This window comes from Dryobates pubescens, chromosome 21 (genome assembly GCF_014839835.1).
Source record: "Dryobates pubescens isolate bDryPub1 chromosome 21, bDryPub1.pri, whole genome shotgun sequence".
NCBI lineage: Eukaryota > Metazoa > Chordata > Aves > Piciformes > Picidae > Dryobates > Dryobates pubescens.
The window spans coordinates 3949066-3967354 of record NC_071632.1 but is presented as its reverse complement, the minus strand read 5'-3'; the positions used below and the strand labels follow the sequence as shown (position 1 = coordinate 3967354).

The 18289-nt window shown below is 48.3% G+C and overlaps 1 protein-coding gene across 1 annotated transcript in view; it reads left to right on the top strand.

The window, feature by feature from the left end:
* The window catches only part of LOC128898288 (LIM zinc-binding domain-containing Nebulette), a 343259-nt gene that overhangs the window by 94237 nt on the left and 230733 nt on the right, over window positions 1–18289 (top strand). The window contains exon 3 of the mRNA XM_054171209.1: window positions 1076–1160. Coding sequence (XP_054027184.1) covers window positions 1076–1160 — 85 coding nt within the window. The remainder of the gene's footprint in view (window positions 1–1075; window positions 1161–18289) is intronic.

Sequence of the window (18289 nt, the reverse complement as noted above, 5' to 3'; positions counted from 1 at the left end):
AAGACCCATCTGGATGCATTCCTTTGTGTCCTGTTCTTGATGATCCTACTTTGACAGGGGGGTTGGACTTGATGACCTCCAGAGGTCCCTTCCAGCCCCTACCGTTCTATGATTCATTCCATTCTATAAATGACAAGGGAGGTGCCTGATAGATTGTAGTTCTGAGTCACTGCAGCCCTTGGTACTGGAAATTACAGCACTGTATGGACACATTTACCATCAAAGGACTTGACCTCCCCCCATCCCCCTTGAAATGTACTTGCCTTGATCCTTCTGGTGCCTGTGCTAATGGATTTAAGACACCCTGGTACTCATCGGTGTAACTTCCCGGTTTCAATGAAACACTTCTCTGTGAAGGCATTGTGGTTCAGTCTTTACTCAGCACAGGGCTATACCAAGACAATGCAGTTAAGCATAGGGTTTTTCACTGTAGAAAACCAGATTTTGAGCTGTTGGTCTCTGCAGCCAGTGGCCAGGAGGAATGGGTGGCATTTCAACTCATTACAGGAACTAATTAGAGGCTGTTTAGTCTGAAGCAGAGAAGGCTGAGAGGAGATCTTACCCATGTCTATTAATATTTGAAGGTTGGGTGTCAAGAAGAAGGGGCCAGGCTCTTTTCAGTGGTGTCATGTGATAGGACTAGGAGCAATGGATACAAACTGGAACCCAAGAAGTTCCACCTCAACAGAAAGAGAAACTTCTTTGGTGTGAGGGTGCTGGAGGCCTGGAGCAGGCTGCCCAGAGGGGTTGTGGAGTCTCCTTCTCTGGAGACTTTCAAGACCCATCTGGATGCATTCCTGTGTGGCCTGCCCTAGGTGATCCTACTTTGGCAAGGGGGTTGAACTTGATCTCCAGAGGTCCCTTCCAACCCCTGCTGTTCTATGATTTTTATGAACCCATCCATGTTTTTCCTGTGAAGCATGACTGATAACCATGTTTTTAGAGTAAATCCTTGTAACACAAAACTAGCAAACTACAACAGAGTTCTGTACTCTTTAGGAAAGAGTGCTGGGCTGCATCTGACTCTCTGGCACGTGTAAATGTTGACCATTTGACTTTGTGCTTCCTCTTCTAGACATTACCCAAAGCAGTCCTTCACCACAGTGGCTGATACACCAGAAAATCTTCGCCTGAAGCAGCAAAGTGAATTGCAAAGTCAGGTAAATCAAATCATTCTTTTGTCTCATTGATATTGGATTCTCAGTCTGCCTCTCCATAGAGTTTCTAAGCCCTGTTGGGATGTCTTTGTACTGATGCATAGCAGCACTCTACCTTACCTGTAAAAAATACTTGTAAGATGTTGAAACACTGCAAAACTCAGAGCTTTATTTCTGCTCTCACCTACACCGCTTCCCGTGCTATGGCAGATGGCATCACCGAAGTTTTCAAGGCTACATGAAAGGTCTTTTAGTGCTTGAAATGTCATTGCTCAGCCCAGAGGCTTCGTCTGCCTTCAGCAGTCATTGTTGCCCTGCATCCAGCTTCATCATAAACCAGCTGTGTGATTAGCAAACAATTTGCCATAAGCAGACATTCAAGAAGCCTTTAATGCTTGTCAGCACTGAACTGAACGATCAGCGACGGATCTGTGAAGTCCTCTGTGGGCTCATACCTGGAGCAGTCTGTCAGCCAGGTGTGATAAATATGCAAGCAAGCAAAACTTCATAAAAAATACATTGAATTTAACCTGTAAAATGAAAATGAGCAGGGGGGGAAAAAGGAGATGAAAGTGGCAATGAAGACTTTTGTGACCCCAGTGTGAGGTTTGTTTGCTGTTGTTACTCAGTAGCCATAACACACAGTTCTTATTGGTACTAATTCCTTCATGTCTGGGCAACCCCCTCATGCCTCTCTCCTTCCCACTCTCCCATGGTTTGATTTTAGGCAACACTGGGAAGTTGGCCTGGAACTTTTATTTTGTGACAATTGTGGCTTTATTTATGTATGTATTTAAACTCTTGTGATTTTTACTCTGGATTTGGTTGCAGCCTCTCATTATGAATTGATAATTACCATTCTCCAGTAATGTAATAAAAACCTGTAGTGGAAGACAGAGAGTAGGCAACAACAGCTTTTGTGTTTGGGTGCCTCTCTGAGGGTCACTAGGTTGTTGTGGTTAGAGAAGTTCTTTGATGCTGCAGTTCAGCCGTCTGAAGGGAAAAGAGTTTGTGGAATCTCCACCTCTTGACTTCAGTGGCTTTGAGAGTAGAGTTTGCTTCATTTTCCTGTAGTTCAGTGGTTCTGCATACCACAGTTATTGTGTCATGGACTTGAGGGACTTACAAACTATAGTTTTTCCAGGTCTGTTTAAAAGAGTAGAAACTTTGAGCACACTTTTGTGCTTTGGTGGGAAACGTTGGGATTCAGGAGAATGATAAAATGTGACTCCTCTTTCTGTCAGTTGTTCACTGGGCTGTATCTGTGGTGAGCACCCACAGGGATATATGCAAATCTCCGGGGGTGTGTTTTCTCTGTGGCTACCTCTGTTGCCCCATGGATGAGTCTGTGTATTGGGGATTCATAAGGATTCAGCTACATGAGTCTTGATTTGGTGACAGCTCCCTGGTGACCAGCAGAAATGAGGAGAAGCCAGCTGACTTCCTCATGGCTACATCACCTGCTTTCACAGAATCACAGAGTGTTAGGGGCTGGAAGGGACCTCCAAAGCTCATCCAGTCCAACCCCCCTGCCAGAGCAGGATCACCTAGAGCAGGTCACACAGGAACACATCCAGGCGGGTTTTGAATACCTCCAGAGAGGGAGACTCCACAACCCCCCTGGGCAGCCTGCTCCAGGCCTCTGTCACCCTCACAGGGAAAAAATTCCTCCTTCTGTTTCCATGGCACTTCCTCTGCCTCAGCTTCCACCATTGCTCCTTGTGCTGGCATTGGGCAGCACCCAGCAGAGCCTGGCTCCAGCCTCTGGGCACTCCCCCTGCCCATCTTTATCAACAACAGTGAGGTCACCCTCAGGCCCCTTCTCTCCAAGCTACAGAGCCCTCAGCTCCCTCAGGTTCTCCTCATAAGGAAGATGTTCCACTCCTTCTTCATTTTTGTGGCTCTGCTGTTCCCTGAGGTCATCCTGAATCAACCCCATGGCTGTCTAGTCCATTGTCCTCTCTTCCCAGAGAAAGCTGCAATCCTCGCAGCTGAAACAAATGCATCATTTGTGTCTCATAGACTTGTTTTAGGTGGAATAGCCCTCTAAGATTGAGTCCAACCACACTCTAGCTCTACCAAGGCACTCATGGCCCTCAGCACTTAGTTTCTGCCTTTTGGATACACCTCCAGGAATAAAGATTCAACCACTTCTCTGGGCAGCCTGTCCCAATGGTTGAGAAGCCTTTCAGGGAAGAGGCTTCTTCTGATATCCAGTCTAAACTTCCCCTGGTGCAACTTGAGGCCATTTTCTGTCATCCTATCACTTGTTATTAGAGAGACCATCTACTACTGAGCTCCAACCTCCCTTCAGGGAGCTACAGAGAGCCGGAAGCTCTCTTCTCATCTTAACCTGTTTCAGAGCTCTGCAGTAGAAAAAAAGGTACATGTAGGTAGTTCAGGAAAAGCCTTTCACACGGAAGCAGGCTTGGCTGGCTAGAATCCCAATATTGTGACCTCCCAGTATTCAGCAGAGCTGCTTGAGCCTCCTGCCAGCGCAGTGACAATTCTGGATTGCACCAAGTCTGTGTCAAGCAACGTCAAAAATTACATTGGCATCTGAGTCAAGAGCAAAGCTTTGCTACAGTAATAGCTGCTTCCTGCTTTCTAAGTAAACATCTTTAATGCTTTTAGTTCTGAAGAGGCACAACCTTGTGTTTAACTGCAGGACTCCAAGTGCCTTTTCAAAATCCATGCCTTTGGAACCATTGTTTATCTTGCTCAGCAAAGCAGGACGAGCTGGTGAAGGAAAGCATTAAATACTGTGTAAGCTACCAGACCTGTGCTCTTGGAAATGTGTTGTTTTGATTGTCATTTAAGCAGCAGTTGACAGTGTTTTAAGTTGAAGTGCTGGGTCCTCTGTCAAGAATCCATTAAGGTCAGCATCAGGTGCCGGGCTGTCGTGTTGCCATAACGTGACAGGAGCACAACAAACCAACCCAAAAGGCTTTTTCTGGAGGAGTCAGTAGAATCATAGAATTGTTAGGGTTGGAAGGGACCTCAGGGATCAGCCAGTTCCAACCCCCCTGCCGTGGCCAAGGACACTTCACACTAAAGCAGGTTGCTCACAGCCACATCCAGCCTGGCCTTAAAAACTTTACTCCAGGGATAAGGCTTCCACCACCTCCCTGGGCAGCCTGTGCCAGTCTCTCACCACCCTCATGGGGAACAACTTCTTCCTAACATCCAATCTGAATCTACCCATTTCTGTTTTGCTCCATTCCTCCCAGTCCTGTCACTCCCTGACACCCTCAAAAGTCCCTCCCTAGCTTTCTTGTAGCCCCCTTCAGGTACTGGAAGGCCACAGGAAGGTCTCCCCAGAGCCTTCTCTTTTCCAGACTGACCAGCTCCAACTGCTTCAGTCTGTCCTCATACCAGAGGAACTCCAGCCCTGTGATCATCCTCATGGCCCTTCTTTAGATGTGCTCCAGCACCTCCAGATGCTTCTTGTAATACAGGCTCCAGAACTGGACACAGTGCTCCAGGTGGGGTCTCACCCAGAGCGGAGCAGAAGGGGAGAATCACCTCCCTTGACCTGCTGGCTTTGCTTGAAACCACTTGAAAAATCATGTTGTTAAGAAGTCAAATGGTGAAATTTAAAAGCTTTCCAGAGAACATTCTCCTCTGTAACATAATTTCAGAGCTTTCCCCTCCTTTTGACTTTTTTCCCCATGAGCTTTCAGTCAGCTCTGTAGTTGGAAGGAGGCATTTTAGGAGGGGCTGGAAGTTCTGTAAATTTGGACAAACATTCTGGAGAACTCCCCACTTTGGTCAGCTTCCTGATTAAAGGAAAAGGAGTTCTTTTCTCCCTTTAATAAAGGATGTAGACAGGGACCCATTGTCTTGAATGAGGTTTTTCTTTATGGCTCTCTGATCAACCAACCAAACCAAACCAATCTCTCTCTTTCCTTTGTTGGGGCTTAGTTCTTTTACTTCATAGGATGCCATGGATGCTTTCCACATGCACTTGAATATCCTGGATGAACTGATAGGCTCCTCTCAGCCATGTTTCCTTGGGAATTGCCTTCATGTACCTTAGCTACTGATCTCTCTAACCTGACAGGACTCTAAATTGCTCTGTGGCCTGGAGCTCTCTTCTAGGGCAATGCTGTGTAGATCAAAAGCAGCAACTCCAGTTGAACTTGCAGAAAGAAAGGAGGATGTTCTGCAGCAGTTCCTGGCAGGAAGGCTGCTAAGGTGTCAGATCAAAGGGAGGGCTGATGTCTGAGGTGAGCTCTCACACTTCAATGCTTTCTGAGGAAATCTGCTTTCCAATAAGCCTTGTGGAATTTGATACAGAATCCTGGGTATTGTCCTACTGCCACCTTGTCCTGATCTCTGCTGACAGAGCCTGAGAGGGCTGTCCTTGGAAGCTGCCAGGGTCCCTCTTCATATAGGAGCAAATACTTTTCTTGTACTTCTCTTACAGCAGCTTTGATAACTGGGAGTGTCTGAGGTGTTTTCCCATAAGAAAACTCCATTACTTTTGTTAAATGGAGTTCATAAAATACTGTTTTTTCCAAGAAGTACCTTCTTTCCTTAGGAGGCCTACCCAGTAGGCCAGGCTGCTATCCTCATAGCCTCCTGTTTTGAGGCTCTTGACTTTCTCAGGAAGTGCTTGGCTTCCTACTGTTGTGTGCCAGCTCTCACCAGGATAGTCACAGATTCCCAGATTGCATTGGGTTGGAAGAGATCCTGAAAGGTCATCTTGTCCAACCCCTCTCCTGCAGCCAGCAGGGACACCTCCAACTAGATCAGATTGCTCAGGGCCACATGGAGTCTGGTCTTGAATGTCTGCAGGGACATAGCCTCAACCGCATCCCTGGGCAACCTGTTCCGGTATTTCCCCCCTCTCACTGTGCAAAACCTCCTCCTGATGTCCACTCTAAATCTACCCTTCTCAATATCAATCAATCAATCAATATCATATCAATCATGGTAATATTGAGCATTTGGAAGAGATTAAACCTCAGAGAAGGGAATGAAAAAAATAATTCTTGTGCTCAGCTGTTTGCCTCTAGGATGGCCACACTGTGCAGGTTGAAGAGAGAGCCTCTGCCTACTGGTTCCCTGTGGGGAGGTGATGGCTGTGAACTGAAATGCAGAAAAATCCTCTTGAATGAAGGGGAAAAACTTGGCCAGTATGAGGATGACTGATGACAGGTTGTCTGGAGAGCTTGTGGCATGTCTATGCTTAGAGACTTTGAGAGGACTGGACACAGCCCTTGACTGTGCTATGCACAGAATCATAGAATCCATGTTGGAAAAGACCTCAAAGATCATCAAGTCCAACCTGTCACCACAGACCTCATAACTACTAAACCGTGGCACCAAGTGCCACATCCAATCCCCTCTTGAACACCTCCAGGGATGGTGACTCCACCACCTCCCTGGGCAGTACATTCCAACAGCTAACAACTCTCTCTGTGAAGAACTTTCTCCTCACTTCCAGCTTAAATTTTCCCCTGGCACAGCTTGAGACTGTGTCCTCTTGTTCTGTTGCTGATTGCCTGGAAGAAGAGACTAACCCCCTCCTGGCTACATCCTCCTTCAGGTAGTTGTAGAGAGCAATGAGGTCTCCCCTGAGCCTCCTCTTCTCCAGGCTAAACAACCCCAGCTCCCTCAGCCTCTCCTCACAGGGCTGTGCTCAAGGCCTCTCCCCAGCCTCATTGCCCTTCTCTGGCCATGTTCAAGTGTCTCAATGTCCTTCTTAAACTGAGAGGCCCAGAACTGGACACAGCATAGGATGATGCGCTAGATCTCTATTTTCACGCCAGCCTCAACTGTTCTCACACTCTGTGATTCTTCTCTATTGTGTCCTTCCTCAGGTTCCTCTTAACCATTTCTGTCACTTCCTTCCTTGCTCCCCTCCTCTTTGCCTCTCTGTTCCAAGAGCAAGTGTTAGCAAACTTCCAGGCTTTTTCAGTTTATGTGCTCTGCTCTTGTGAACGTTCGGGAACGAGCTGCTGCAGTGAGTGCTGTAGGGGAATGAGATGCTGGATGGATTACTAAAGCAGGCACTTAATGCATGTCCTGGGGTATCCAGAGTAAGCTCATTGGAGAAGTCATGGAGAAAATGGTTCTTGGAGCTAGAGGCTAAGATAAAAATATCCTCCTGCAGCTGAGGAATGAAGTAAGAAATATGGGATAGCAAACAAAGAGGTTTGGCTATAGCTTTATGGGTGATGTAAGCTGTGCCAGAGGACCCTGGAACAGACTTTAAAGTTGGCTGAAAACTCTGGGGGGACCTTCGAGCTGCCTTCCAATACCTGGAGGGATCCTACAGGAAGGCTGCAGAGGGGCTTTTCATGAGAGTGTCTTGAGACAGGACAAGGGGAAAATGGTTTGAAGCTCAGGGAGAGTAGGGTTAGACTGGAGCTTAGGAAGCTCTTCAGTATGAGGGCGGTGAGACTCTGGAATAGGTTGCCCAGGGAGGTTGTGGATGTCTCCTCCCTGAGGGTATTGAAGGCCAGTTTGGATGATGCCTTGAGCAGCCAAATCTAGTGGAAGGTGTCCCTGCCTATAACAGGGAGAATGGAGTAGATGATCTCTAAGGTCCCTTCCAACTCAAACTCTTCTGTGATGATTTCCCTTTTTTTAGATAGCCATCAGGTGCTGATTATTTATCTGCTCCTCTCTCCCAGCTGTCCAAGGGTCTGAACCCAACGCACCACATATCGATGAAGAGAGGGATGAGAGAGCAAAAAGAGTGAAGGCTTCTCAGTCATTCATCTCCTTGCTTTCACTTGTAATTGAGAAGTCCCTGAGTAGCAGATTGGGTTTGTGCATTAAAATAAACCCAGTGTGCCTGCAGGGAAGTTCTCACTTGCTCCCCTGTGAGCCCCTGCACAGCAGCATTTTGTAAGCCATGCTCACCTACTAAACATGGTTTGGTTTTTTTTGTTCAGCTCCTAGGTTCTTCTTTCCCCTCGGAAGGCTATTTAAATGACTTGTTTTGTCTGCAGAAAAATCACTCTGACATGAATAATACAAAGCCTGAGAGGAGTGCAGGGAGCAGAACTAAGCACGAGGCCATCAAACTGCTGGAGCAGGTCCAGAGTAGGCCATGGAGACGATCAGAAGGCTGGAGCGCCTTCCCCATGGGGACAAGCTGAGGGAGTTGGGGCTTTTCAGCCTAGGGAAAAGAAGGCTCCAGGGAGACCATGGAGCAGCCTTTCAGTACCTGAAGGGGGCCTACAGGAAAGTTGTGGAGGGACTTTTGACAAGGGCTTGTAGTGATAGGATGAGAGGGAATGGATTGAAGCTGGAAGAGGGGAGATTTAGACTGGACATGAGGAAGAAATTCTTTCCAGTGAGGGTGGTGAGACACTGGAGCAGGTTGTCCAGGGAGGTTGTGGATGTCCCCTCTCTGGAGGTGTTTAAGGCCAGGTTGGATGAGGCTTTGAGCAACCTGGGGTAGTGAGGGGAGTAACTAGATGGATCTAGTTACTAGGAGGGTGTAACTAGATGATCTTTAAGGTCCCTTCCAGCCCAAACTATTCTGTGACTCTCTGATATGGTTCTACAGTGGGGGGGGAGAGAGAAGGGGGGTAGTTTATAAGAGCTCTCCTCCTCTTGTCTCTTTCAGATGCACAGAATGTTGAAGTATGAAAAGCAAAGGGCTGATACATTCCTGGGAAGGATTGGTAATTTTTGTGGTAGGGTGAGAGCAGAGTGGTCATGAGTATTAAATAGAGTCCTTATTGAGGAAACCCATTTTCATAGACTTTCTTCTGACAGGGAATCAATGTACAGCAAGTAGGACACCCTTAACAGAAAGCCTGAGGATCAATAAAATCAAAGGGGATTCAGCCCACCTTTACTTGTACAAGCAGCAGTAACAGAAAGGGCACAAAAGAGAGCCACAGAATTCAGAGCAGTTGTCTGCTGGCTGAGTTGTGGAATTCTTCACTGCACCAACAGTAGTTTTGAGGTCTTAGAGGAATGACTGATAAGGATATTAACCTAAAAATGCAGATGTGACCAGACTTTCTAGTTCTACAATTAACAAATCAGTTTGTCATTTATATTTTAAACTCAAAACCAAACAAACAGGATCACAGGATGTTGTGGGTTAGAAGGGACTTCTGGAGGTCACAGAATGTTAGGGGCTGGAAGGGACCTCGAAACCTCATCCAGTCCACTCCTCCTGCCAGAGCAGGAGCACCTAGAGCAGATCACACAGGAACACATCCAGGTGGGTCTTGAATATCTCCAGAGAGGGAGACTCCACACCCTCCCTGGGCAGCCTGTTCCAGGGCTCTGTCATGCTCAGTCTCAGAACATTTTTCCTCCTGTTTCCATGGAGCTTCCTCTGCCTCATCTTCCACCACTGCCCCTTGTGCTGGCATTGGGCATCACCCAGCAGAGCCTGGCTCCATCCTCTTGGCACTCACCCTGCACATCTTTATCAACAGGGATGAGGTCACCCCTCAGGCTCCTCCTCTCCAAACTTCAAGTCCAACCCCCTGCTAGAGCAGGATCATAGAATGCAGCGTGGGTTGCACAGGAACACATCCAGACAGGGCTTGAAAGGCTCCAGAGAAGGAGACTCCACAACCTCTGGACAGTCTGTGCCAGTGTTCTGTTAGCCTCACAGTAAAGAAGTTCCTCTCCATGTCGGGGTGGCACTTCTTGTGCTGTAGTTTCCATCCATTGCCCCTTGTCCTATCCCAGGGCACAAGTGAGCAGAGGCTGTCCCTGTCCCTTCCTTCCTGCCCCTCAGCCCTCAGCCATTTATAGACATTGATCAGATGCCCTCTCAATTTTCCCCTCTCCAGGCTGGCCAGGGCTCTCAACCTTTCCTCATAAGACACATGCTCCACCAAAACCCAACAAAAAACTAGTTCCCCCCAATCCAAACAAAAATCCCAAACACAACAAACCCCATGAACCAAACAAAAAACCCCAAACCAAACAACTTTTACTCCTGAGTAGGAAGAAATCGACAACATTGAGCTGGGCCGTGTTAACCTGTGTTCTCTTCATGTCTTGTCAAGCTGATCTCCTCATTCTGTTGAGATTCATAGTATCAGTCAGGGTTGGAAGGGGCCACAAGGATCATCTAGTTCCAACCCCCCTGCCATGGGCAGGGACACCCCACACTAGATCAGCCTGGCCAGAGCCTCATCCAGCCTGGGCTTAAACACCTCCAGGGACAGGGCCCCAACCACCTCCCTGGACAACCCATTCCAGGGCTTCACCACTCTCATGGGGAAGAACTTCCTCCTCATGTCCAGCCTGAATCTCCCCACCTCCAGCTTCATTCCATTCCCCCTAGTCCTATCACTGCCTGAGATCCTGAGCAGTCCCTCCCCAGCCTTCTTGGAGCCCCCTTCAGATACTGGAAGGCCACAATGAGGTCACCTCGGAGCCTTCTCTTCTCCAGCCTGAACAGCCCCAACTCCTTCAGTCTATCCTCATAGGGGAGAGGTGCTCCAGCCCTCTGCTCATCCTGGTGGCCCTTCTCTGGACACCTTCCAGCACCTCCAGATCCCTCTTGTAATAGGGGCTCCAGAACTGGAGGCAGTACTCCGGGTGGGGTCTCCCCAGAGCTGAGCAGAGGGGGAGAATCCCCTCCCTTGCCCTGCTGGCTTTCTGGGCTGCAAGTGCACACTGAGAGCTCCTGTTGAGCTTCTTGTCCACCAGCACCCCCAAGTCCCTCTCCTCAGGGCTGCTTTCCAGCCAGTCCCTGCCCAGCCTGGATTTGTGCCTGGGATTGCCTCCACCCAGCTGCAGGACCCTGCCCTTGGTCTTGTTGAACCTCCTGAGATTGGCTTGTGCCCAGCTCTGCAGCCTGTCCAGGTCCCTCTGGATGGCATCCCTTCCCTCCAGCTGTCTGCTGCACCACACAGCTTGGTGTCATCAGCAACCCTGCTGAGGCTGCACTCAGTGCCACTGTCCATGGCACCAACAAAGATGTTGAACAAGCCTGGTCCCAGGACTGATCCCTCAGGGACTCTGCTTGTCCCTGGCCTCCACTGGGACATGGACCCATGGACAGCCACTCTTTGGGTGCAGCCATCAAGCCAGTTCTGTATCCATCCAGTGGTCACCCATCAAACCCATGTGTCACCAGCCTGGAGACCAGGATGTGGTGCGGGACAGTGTCGAAGGCTTTGCTCAGGGCCAGGGAAACGACAGCAGTTGCTCAGTTCTTCCTGCTGTTTATTTTTGGAACTAGATATTTGTTTTAATTTTAACACCTGTGCTACTCCACTGCAGGAGATTGGGTGCTGCCATTTTTGTTAATTACATTTTTGCTGCATTACTGCATGGCATTTTCAGGCACATAGAGGAAAAAAATATGTCTGTAGAGAATTTAAGATGAATGACAAGGACAGAACAACTGGCACAGGAAGTGAGACATCCAGGAACTGCAGATCAGATGCCAAGGACAAGATGCTGAGTAGAAGAGGGCTAGGAAGAATTCCTTATCCCAAAGACAAGTTGTGTAGTGGCTTATGAATAGAACAGGTTGGAAAAGACCTTTGAGATCATCAAGTCCAACCTATCACCCAACACCATCTGCTGATCAACTGCTAGTGATGGTGACTCCTCCACCTCCCTGAGCAGCACATTCCAATGGCCAATCACTCTTTCTGTGTGAAGAACTTCTTCCTAACATCCAGCCTAAACCTCCCCTGGCACAGCTTGAGACTGTGTCCTCTTGTTCTGTTGCTGGTTGCCTGGGAGAAGAGACCAACCCTCACCTCACTCTGTCTGGTTCTCAACTTATGATGGATATTTGAGCAACCTGACCTGATTGGAGGTGTCCCTGCCCTTGGCAGGGGGGTGAAACTGGATGATCTTTTGTTTGAAACAGAGGAGGCTGAGGGCAGACCTCCTGGCTGTCTACAGCTCCCTGAAAGGAGGTTGTGGAGAGGTTGGTGCTGGTCTCTTCTCCCAGGGAATTAGTGACAGAACCAGAGGCAATGGCCTCAAGCTGTCACTGGGGAGGTTTAGACTTGACAGTAGGAAAAAAAATTTCCCAGCAAGAGTGGTCAGCCATTGGAATGTGCTGCCCAGGGAGGTGGTGGAGTCCCCAACCCTGGATGTGTTAAAAGGTGGTTTGGATGTGGTGCTTGGGGCTGTGGTTTAGGGGTGAGCCTTGTAGAGTAGTTTCTTGGTTGGACTTGGTGATCCTGAGGGTCTTTTCCACCCTGAATGTTTCTGTGATTCAAAGTCCCTTCCAACCCAAGCCCTTCTATGATATAGAGAGAGAGCTGTTTTTTGCCAGTGAGTGGTGTTTGAGGTAGTGTGAGGGCTGCCCAGCAGCCAGTCAGTGGCACTGGTGAGACATGAAACCAAGTGTTCGTTATAGCTGATGGCACCAGGAGAGTTTGTGGGACCAATGGCCTCTTGGTTGTGTGGAAAAGTTGGTCAGGTCAGAGGAAGCAAAACTGCTTCAGGCCATGTCCATGCTGCTTTCAGGAGCTGCTCTCTTGACTGATGGGGAGGGCAGTACAGAAGAGCTTGCTCAGTAGGGGTGAGCTATCAAGGTGCTGGTACAGAGTTCCTTCCCTTGACCTTTCCTATTCAGCAGAGTATTTTTACTGAGGAAGTTTGTCAGAGTCAGCAAAGGAGAGCAGTCACTCTTCCTTTCCTTCCTGGGCTTCAGGTCTGCATCTTTTGGAGACTGTCATGTTTAATCAAGAGGGGTCCATCCAGGCTTGCTTCCCACTGCTGACACTGCCTGCTTGCCTGAAACACTTTGTGCTTACCATGGTCATCAGGAGGAAATCTGACTCAGTGGGTGACTGGTCTGAGCCAGGCTGGACTATTGGTAGTGTCAGCATTAAAAGGAAGAAGAGCTGAGGAACATGCTAAGGAGAGGAGAAGGCTGAGAGGGCATATAATAAATGTTTCTAAATATCTGAGGGCTGGGGGTCAGGAGGCAGGGGACAGGCTCTGCTCAGCTGCACCTTGGGATAGGACAAGGGGCAATAGATGGGAACTACAGCACAGGAGGTTCCACCTCAACATGAGGAGGAACTTCTTCACTGTGAGGGTCACAGAGCACTGAAGCAGGCTGCCCAGAGAGGTTGTGGAGTCTCCTTCTCTGGAAACTTTCAAGACTCATCTGGATGCATCCCTGTGTGACCTGTGCTAGATTCTCTGGTCCTGCTCTGGTGGTGGTGGTGGGGGTTGGACTCAATCTCCTGAGGTCCTTCCAACCCCCAACGTCCTGTGAGCCTGTGTGATGCTGTGAACTGTTTACTTTGGGAGGAGAACAAAAGGGATATCCAGGACTGTGTTTTTAACCAATGCACTGAAGTGATCATGCCCCTGTACTCAGCACTGCTGAGGATGTGCTTTGAATACAGGGTTCAGTTTTGGGGCCCTCACTACAAGGATGCTGAGGTGCTGGAGTGTGTCCATAGAAGGATGATGAAGCTGCTCAAGGGTCTGGAGAACAGGGCTGGTGAGGAGCAGCTGAGGGAACTGGGGGTGTTTAGTCTGGAGAAGGGGATGCTGGGGGACACCTCATTGCTCTCTACAACTTCCTGAATGGACGTTGCAACCAGGTTGATCTCTTCTCCCTAGTATCAGGTGATAGAACAAGAGGAAATGGCCTGGAATTGTGCCAGAGGAGATTCAGGTTGGACATTAGGAAAAATTTCTTTGCTGCAAAAGTGGTCAGGGATGGGGATAGGCTGCCCAGGGAGGTGGTGGAGTCACTATCCCTGGAGGTGTTCATGAAATGTGTAGCCATGGCGCTTTGGGACACGATGGTGTTAGGTTGCTGGTTGGACTTGATGATCTCAGAAGTCGTTTCCAACCGCTTTGGGACTTGGTGTTAGGTTGCTGGTTGGACTTGATGTTCTCAGAGGTCTTTTCCAACTACTTTGGGACTTGGTGTTAGGTTGCTGGTTGGACTTGATCTCAGAAGTCGTTTCCAACCACTTTGGGACTTGGTGTTGGGTTGCTGGTTGGACTTGATGTTCTCAGAGGTCTTTTCCAACTACTTTGGGACTTGGTGTTAGGTTGGTGGTTGGACTTGATGATCTCAGAGGACTTTTCCAACCAAAACAACTCTGGGAATCCGTGATTAGGACAACTTGTTTTATTTTCTTGATCTTCCCAGTGTGTTCCTCCAACAAGTTCTTAGCCTTTGACCTAGACTTATCTCTGTGTGATGGCAGGAATAAATTACCATTCTTTTTTTGCAGCAAATTGTAGTGTCTGGCATATTTCATCATTTGAAAATGACACATGAATATTGTTGTTAATATCCTTTAATCCAGAGTCAAAGCTCAACACTTTCTCTCCCAGTGTGACATTAGAACAACGAATTCTTCATCAAAGTATTGGATTAACCCATTTGGCATTTCACATTCTGACAATTAATGGCCTCCATTTAGTTCCTTATTTTAAGCTCATAACTTTTCCTGACCTCTTCCTTACCAAGGAATGAAGCTAATCATCCATCTTGCTATAATGAGACCAATTGTTGTGTTCATCTGTGGCAATGCCTTAACTTACCTAAGAGGTTCTGGACTGAGGATTTCTGGAGGAAAGGTTAATTTTTCTCCTCATTTTTTCCCCTCCTTGTCCTTATTCTCATGGCCTTAGGTTAACATGCTGGAAGAAGAAAATGAACGACTTTATTTCTCCTCCTCATACTGGCTCTTTGAAAATGTTTGCAATCTGGTCCTTATTCCTCTCCTAAGTTTTTTTTCCACAAGGATGAACCAGCTTCACCTTTTAGACACTGTTTTTTTTCCTCCTGCTACAAGCTCAGCCTGTCTGTTTTTCTGCTTCAAGGGATTCAAGGGATTTGGCAGCCAGTACCAGAGGACACAGTCTCAGGCTGCGCCAGGGGAGGTTCAGGCTGGATGTTAGGAAAAAGTTCTATACAGAGAGAGTGATTGCCCATTGGAATGGGCTGCCTGGGGAGGTGGTGGAGTCACCATCACTGGAGGTGTTCAGGAGGAGACTTGATAGGGTGCTTGGTGCCATGGGTTAGTTGTTTAGGTGGTGTTGGATTGGTTGATGGGTTGGACGTGATGATCTTGAAGGTCTCTTCCAACCTGGTGTATTCTATGTATTCACAGGGTGGTGATTGCTGCTGGTGTTGTGCTGACTTGCAGATAGCAGTGGTTCCCTTTCAAAGGAGAAAGCAGTTGGGACATTTCAACTTGTGTTTACCAGTAGATAGATAAGGCCAGTGGCATCCTGGTGTGCATCAAGGAGAGTGTGGCCAGTAGGTTAAGGGAGGTTTTCCCCTGGCTCTGCTTGTCCTTGGTGAGGCCACATCTGGAGCGTTGTGCTCAGTTCTGGACTTCCCACTTCAAGAAGGACAGAGACTTGCTGCAGAGGGTACAAAAGGGGGCTACAAAGATGACATCCAAGTAGCAAGCATCAAGTACAAAAAGAGGAAATCACAGAATGTAAGAGGTTGGAAGGGACCTCCAGAGGATCATCGAGTCCAACCCCCCTGCCAAAGCTGTATCACACAGAGTAGTTTGCACTGGAAAGCATCCAGCAAGGTTTTGAGTATCTCCAGCAAAGGAGACTCCACAGCCTCTCTGGGCAGCCTGTTCCAGTGCTCTGTCACCCTCACATGAATCATGTTGAGGTGAAACCTTCTCTGGTCGAGTTTGTATCCATTGTTCCTTGGCTTATTCCTGTGCACCACCAAAAGTAGGGACTGGAATGTCTCTCTTATGAGGAAAGACTGAGAGAATTGGGTCCTTTGAGTCCAGAAAAGAGAAGACTGGAAGGGATCTCATCAATGCTTGTAAATACTTAAAGGGTGGGTGTCAGGAGCATGGGACCAGGCTTTTTTCAGTGGTGCTCAGTGACAGGAAGAAATTCCATCAAAACATGAGGAAGGACTTCTTTAATTTAAGGATGCTGGAGCCCTGGAGCAGGCTGCCCAGAGAGATGGTGGAATCTCCATCTCTGGAGACATTCAAACCCCACCTGGATGTGTTCCTGTGTGACCTTCCCTAGGTGAACCTGCCTTGACAGGGGAGTTGACCCTGATGATCTCCAGAGCTCCCTTCTAACCCCTACCATACTGTGCTACTGTGAAATCTTATTCTAACATACCCCTGGAATTGGCCTCAGAACCACACTTAGTTCATCTTACAGCTGAGGATTTTTTTCCCTGGTATGCAATAGACTTTGTGCTTGTTTCTATTGTGATGGGAGTGTAGAATCAGCTAAAGGAATTCTTATGAGCATGCTTACATACATGGTTGCATCCAGAGGGTGGAACTCAGTGGCTTGAATTCCAGATGGAGAGTAGTGACAGTGGTGACCCTCAGGGGTCCATACTGTGACCTGTGCTGGTTAAGATTTTTATCAGTGCTATAGGCAGAGGGATCCAGGCACCATCAGCAGTGTGCAGATGACACCAAGCTGAGTGGTGCTGTTGATACACCAGAGGGACAGGATGGTATCCACAGGGACCTGGGCAGGCTGGAGAGGTGACCCAGGTGAACCTCATGAGGTTCAACAAGAGCAAGTGCAGGGTCCTGCACCTGGGCCAGAACAATCCTCACTGTCAGTACAGGCTGGGGGAGGAGGTGATAGAGAGCAGCCCTGAGGAGAAGGGCTTGGGGGTGCTGATGGGGGAGAAGCTGGACATGAGCAGGCAGTGTGAGCTTGCAGCACAGAAGGCAAATCACAGCCTGGGCTGCATCCAAAGGAGTGTTGCCAGCACAGCCAGAGAGGTGATTCTGCCACTTTGCTCTGCTCTGGTGAGATCTCACCTGGAGTACTGCATCCATGTTTGGAGCCCTCACTATAGGAAGGACCTGGAGCTGATGGAACAGGTCCAGAGGTGACAATGAAAATGATCAGGGGGTTGGAGCACCTTGGCTATGAGGACAGGCTGAGAAAGCTAGGGGTTTTCAGCCTGGAGAATAGGAAGTGGGGAGGTTGGACTGCATGACCTTTGGAAGACCTTTCCAGCCTGGGCCATCCTATGATTCTATATCTATGTGTGTGTCTGCAAATGTATATACATATATATAGAATCATGGAATCACCAGGGTTGGAAGGGACCTCAAAGATCATCTAGTTCCAACCCCCCTGCCATGGGCAGGGACACCTCACACTACAGCAGGTTGCTCACATCCACATCCAGCCTGGCCTTAAAAACCTCCAGGCAGGAGGTTTGCACCACCTCCCTGGGTAACCTGTGCCAGTGCCTCACCACCCTCATGGTGAAGAACTTCTTCCTGACATCCAATCTGAATCTACCCCCTTCTAGTTTTGCTCCACTCCCCACAGTCACTGCCTGACACCCTCAAAAGTCCCTCCCCAGCTTTCTTGTAGCCCCCTTCAGATACTGGCAGGCCACAATAAGGTCTCCTTGGAACCTTTGGCAGGCTGAACAGCCCCAAATCTCTCAGTCTCTGTGTATCTGTATGTATCTCTCTCTATAGGATGCAGTTATGTTTTTCATTGCATGCACTTTTTATGTCTATATTGGAAAAAAAAATTAAAAAGGAAGATATTGTTTTACCTGTAGACTTCCCCCCTGTGATTAACTGTGGTCTCAGTCTGCTTTTAAAGACCTTACATAAACCTGTGTTCTGTTTAGCAGTTCCTTGTGTCTGGTAAAGGCTTTTAAATTGTTAAAGATTTCTGCTCAACAGTTGAGAGTGGTTGGATTTCTTTTCCCTTCCACCCCCCGCCCCCCTTTTCCCTTTTTTCCTCCCAAAATGTGCCCAAGAAAGTCCATGGAGATGCCCATCTTTGCTTTGTGTGAAGCAGCTGTCTCCATTGGGTGCATTGGCACCTCAGTAGTACCCTTCAAATCCATAATGAGTTCTGGAGTCGGTCAGCATTTGTTTTGGAGCTGGCCTTAACCAAATGACCAGCAAAGCTGCTTGACAGGAGAGATCCAAGCCTGGGGAGAGTGTCACATTCCCTTAATTGGAAGTCTTGCAAAACAGAAGCTTTAAGCAGATGAAAAGGGGAAAAGAGAGCTTTAGCCTGAGTGGAGAAACTAAAACCTGAACATGCCAAATCTCTCTCTGACAGAACAGAGTGCCCTGCCTTCTGGATTTTGTGTAGCTGCAGAAGGGCTTTGAGTACAGAATACAGAATTAACCAGGTTGGAAGAGACCTCAGAGATCATCCAGTCCAACCTATCACCCAACACCATCTAATCA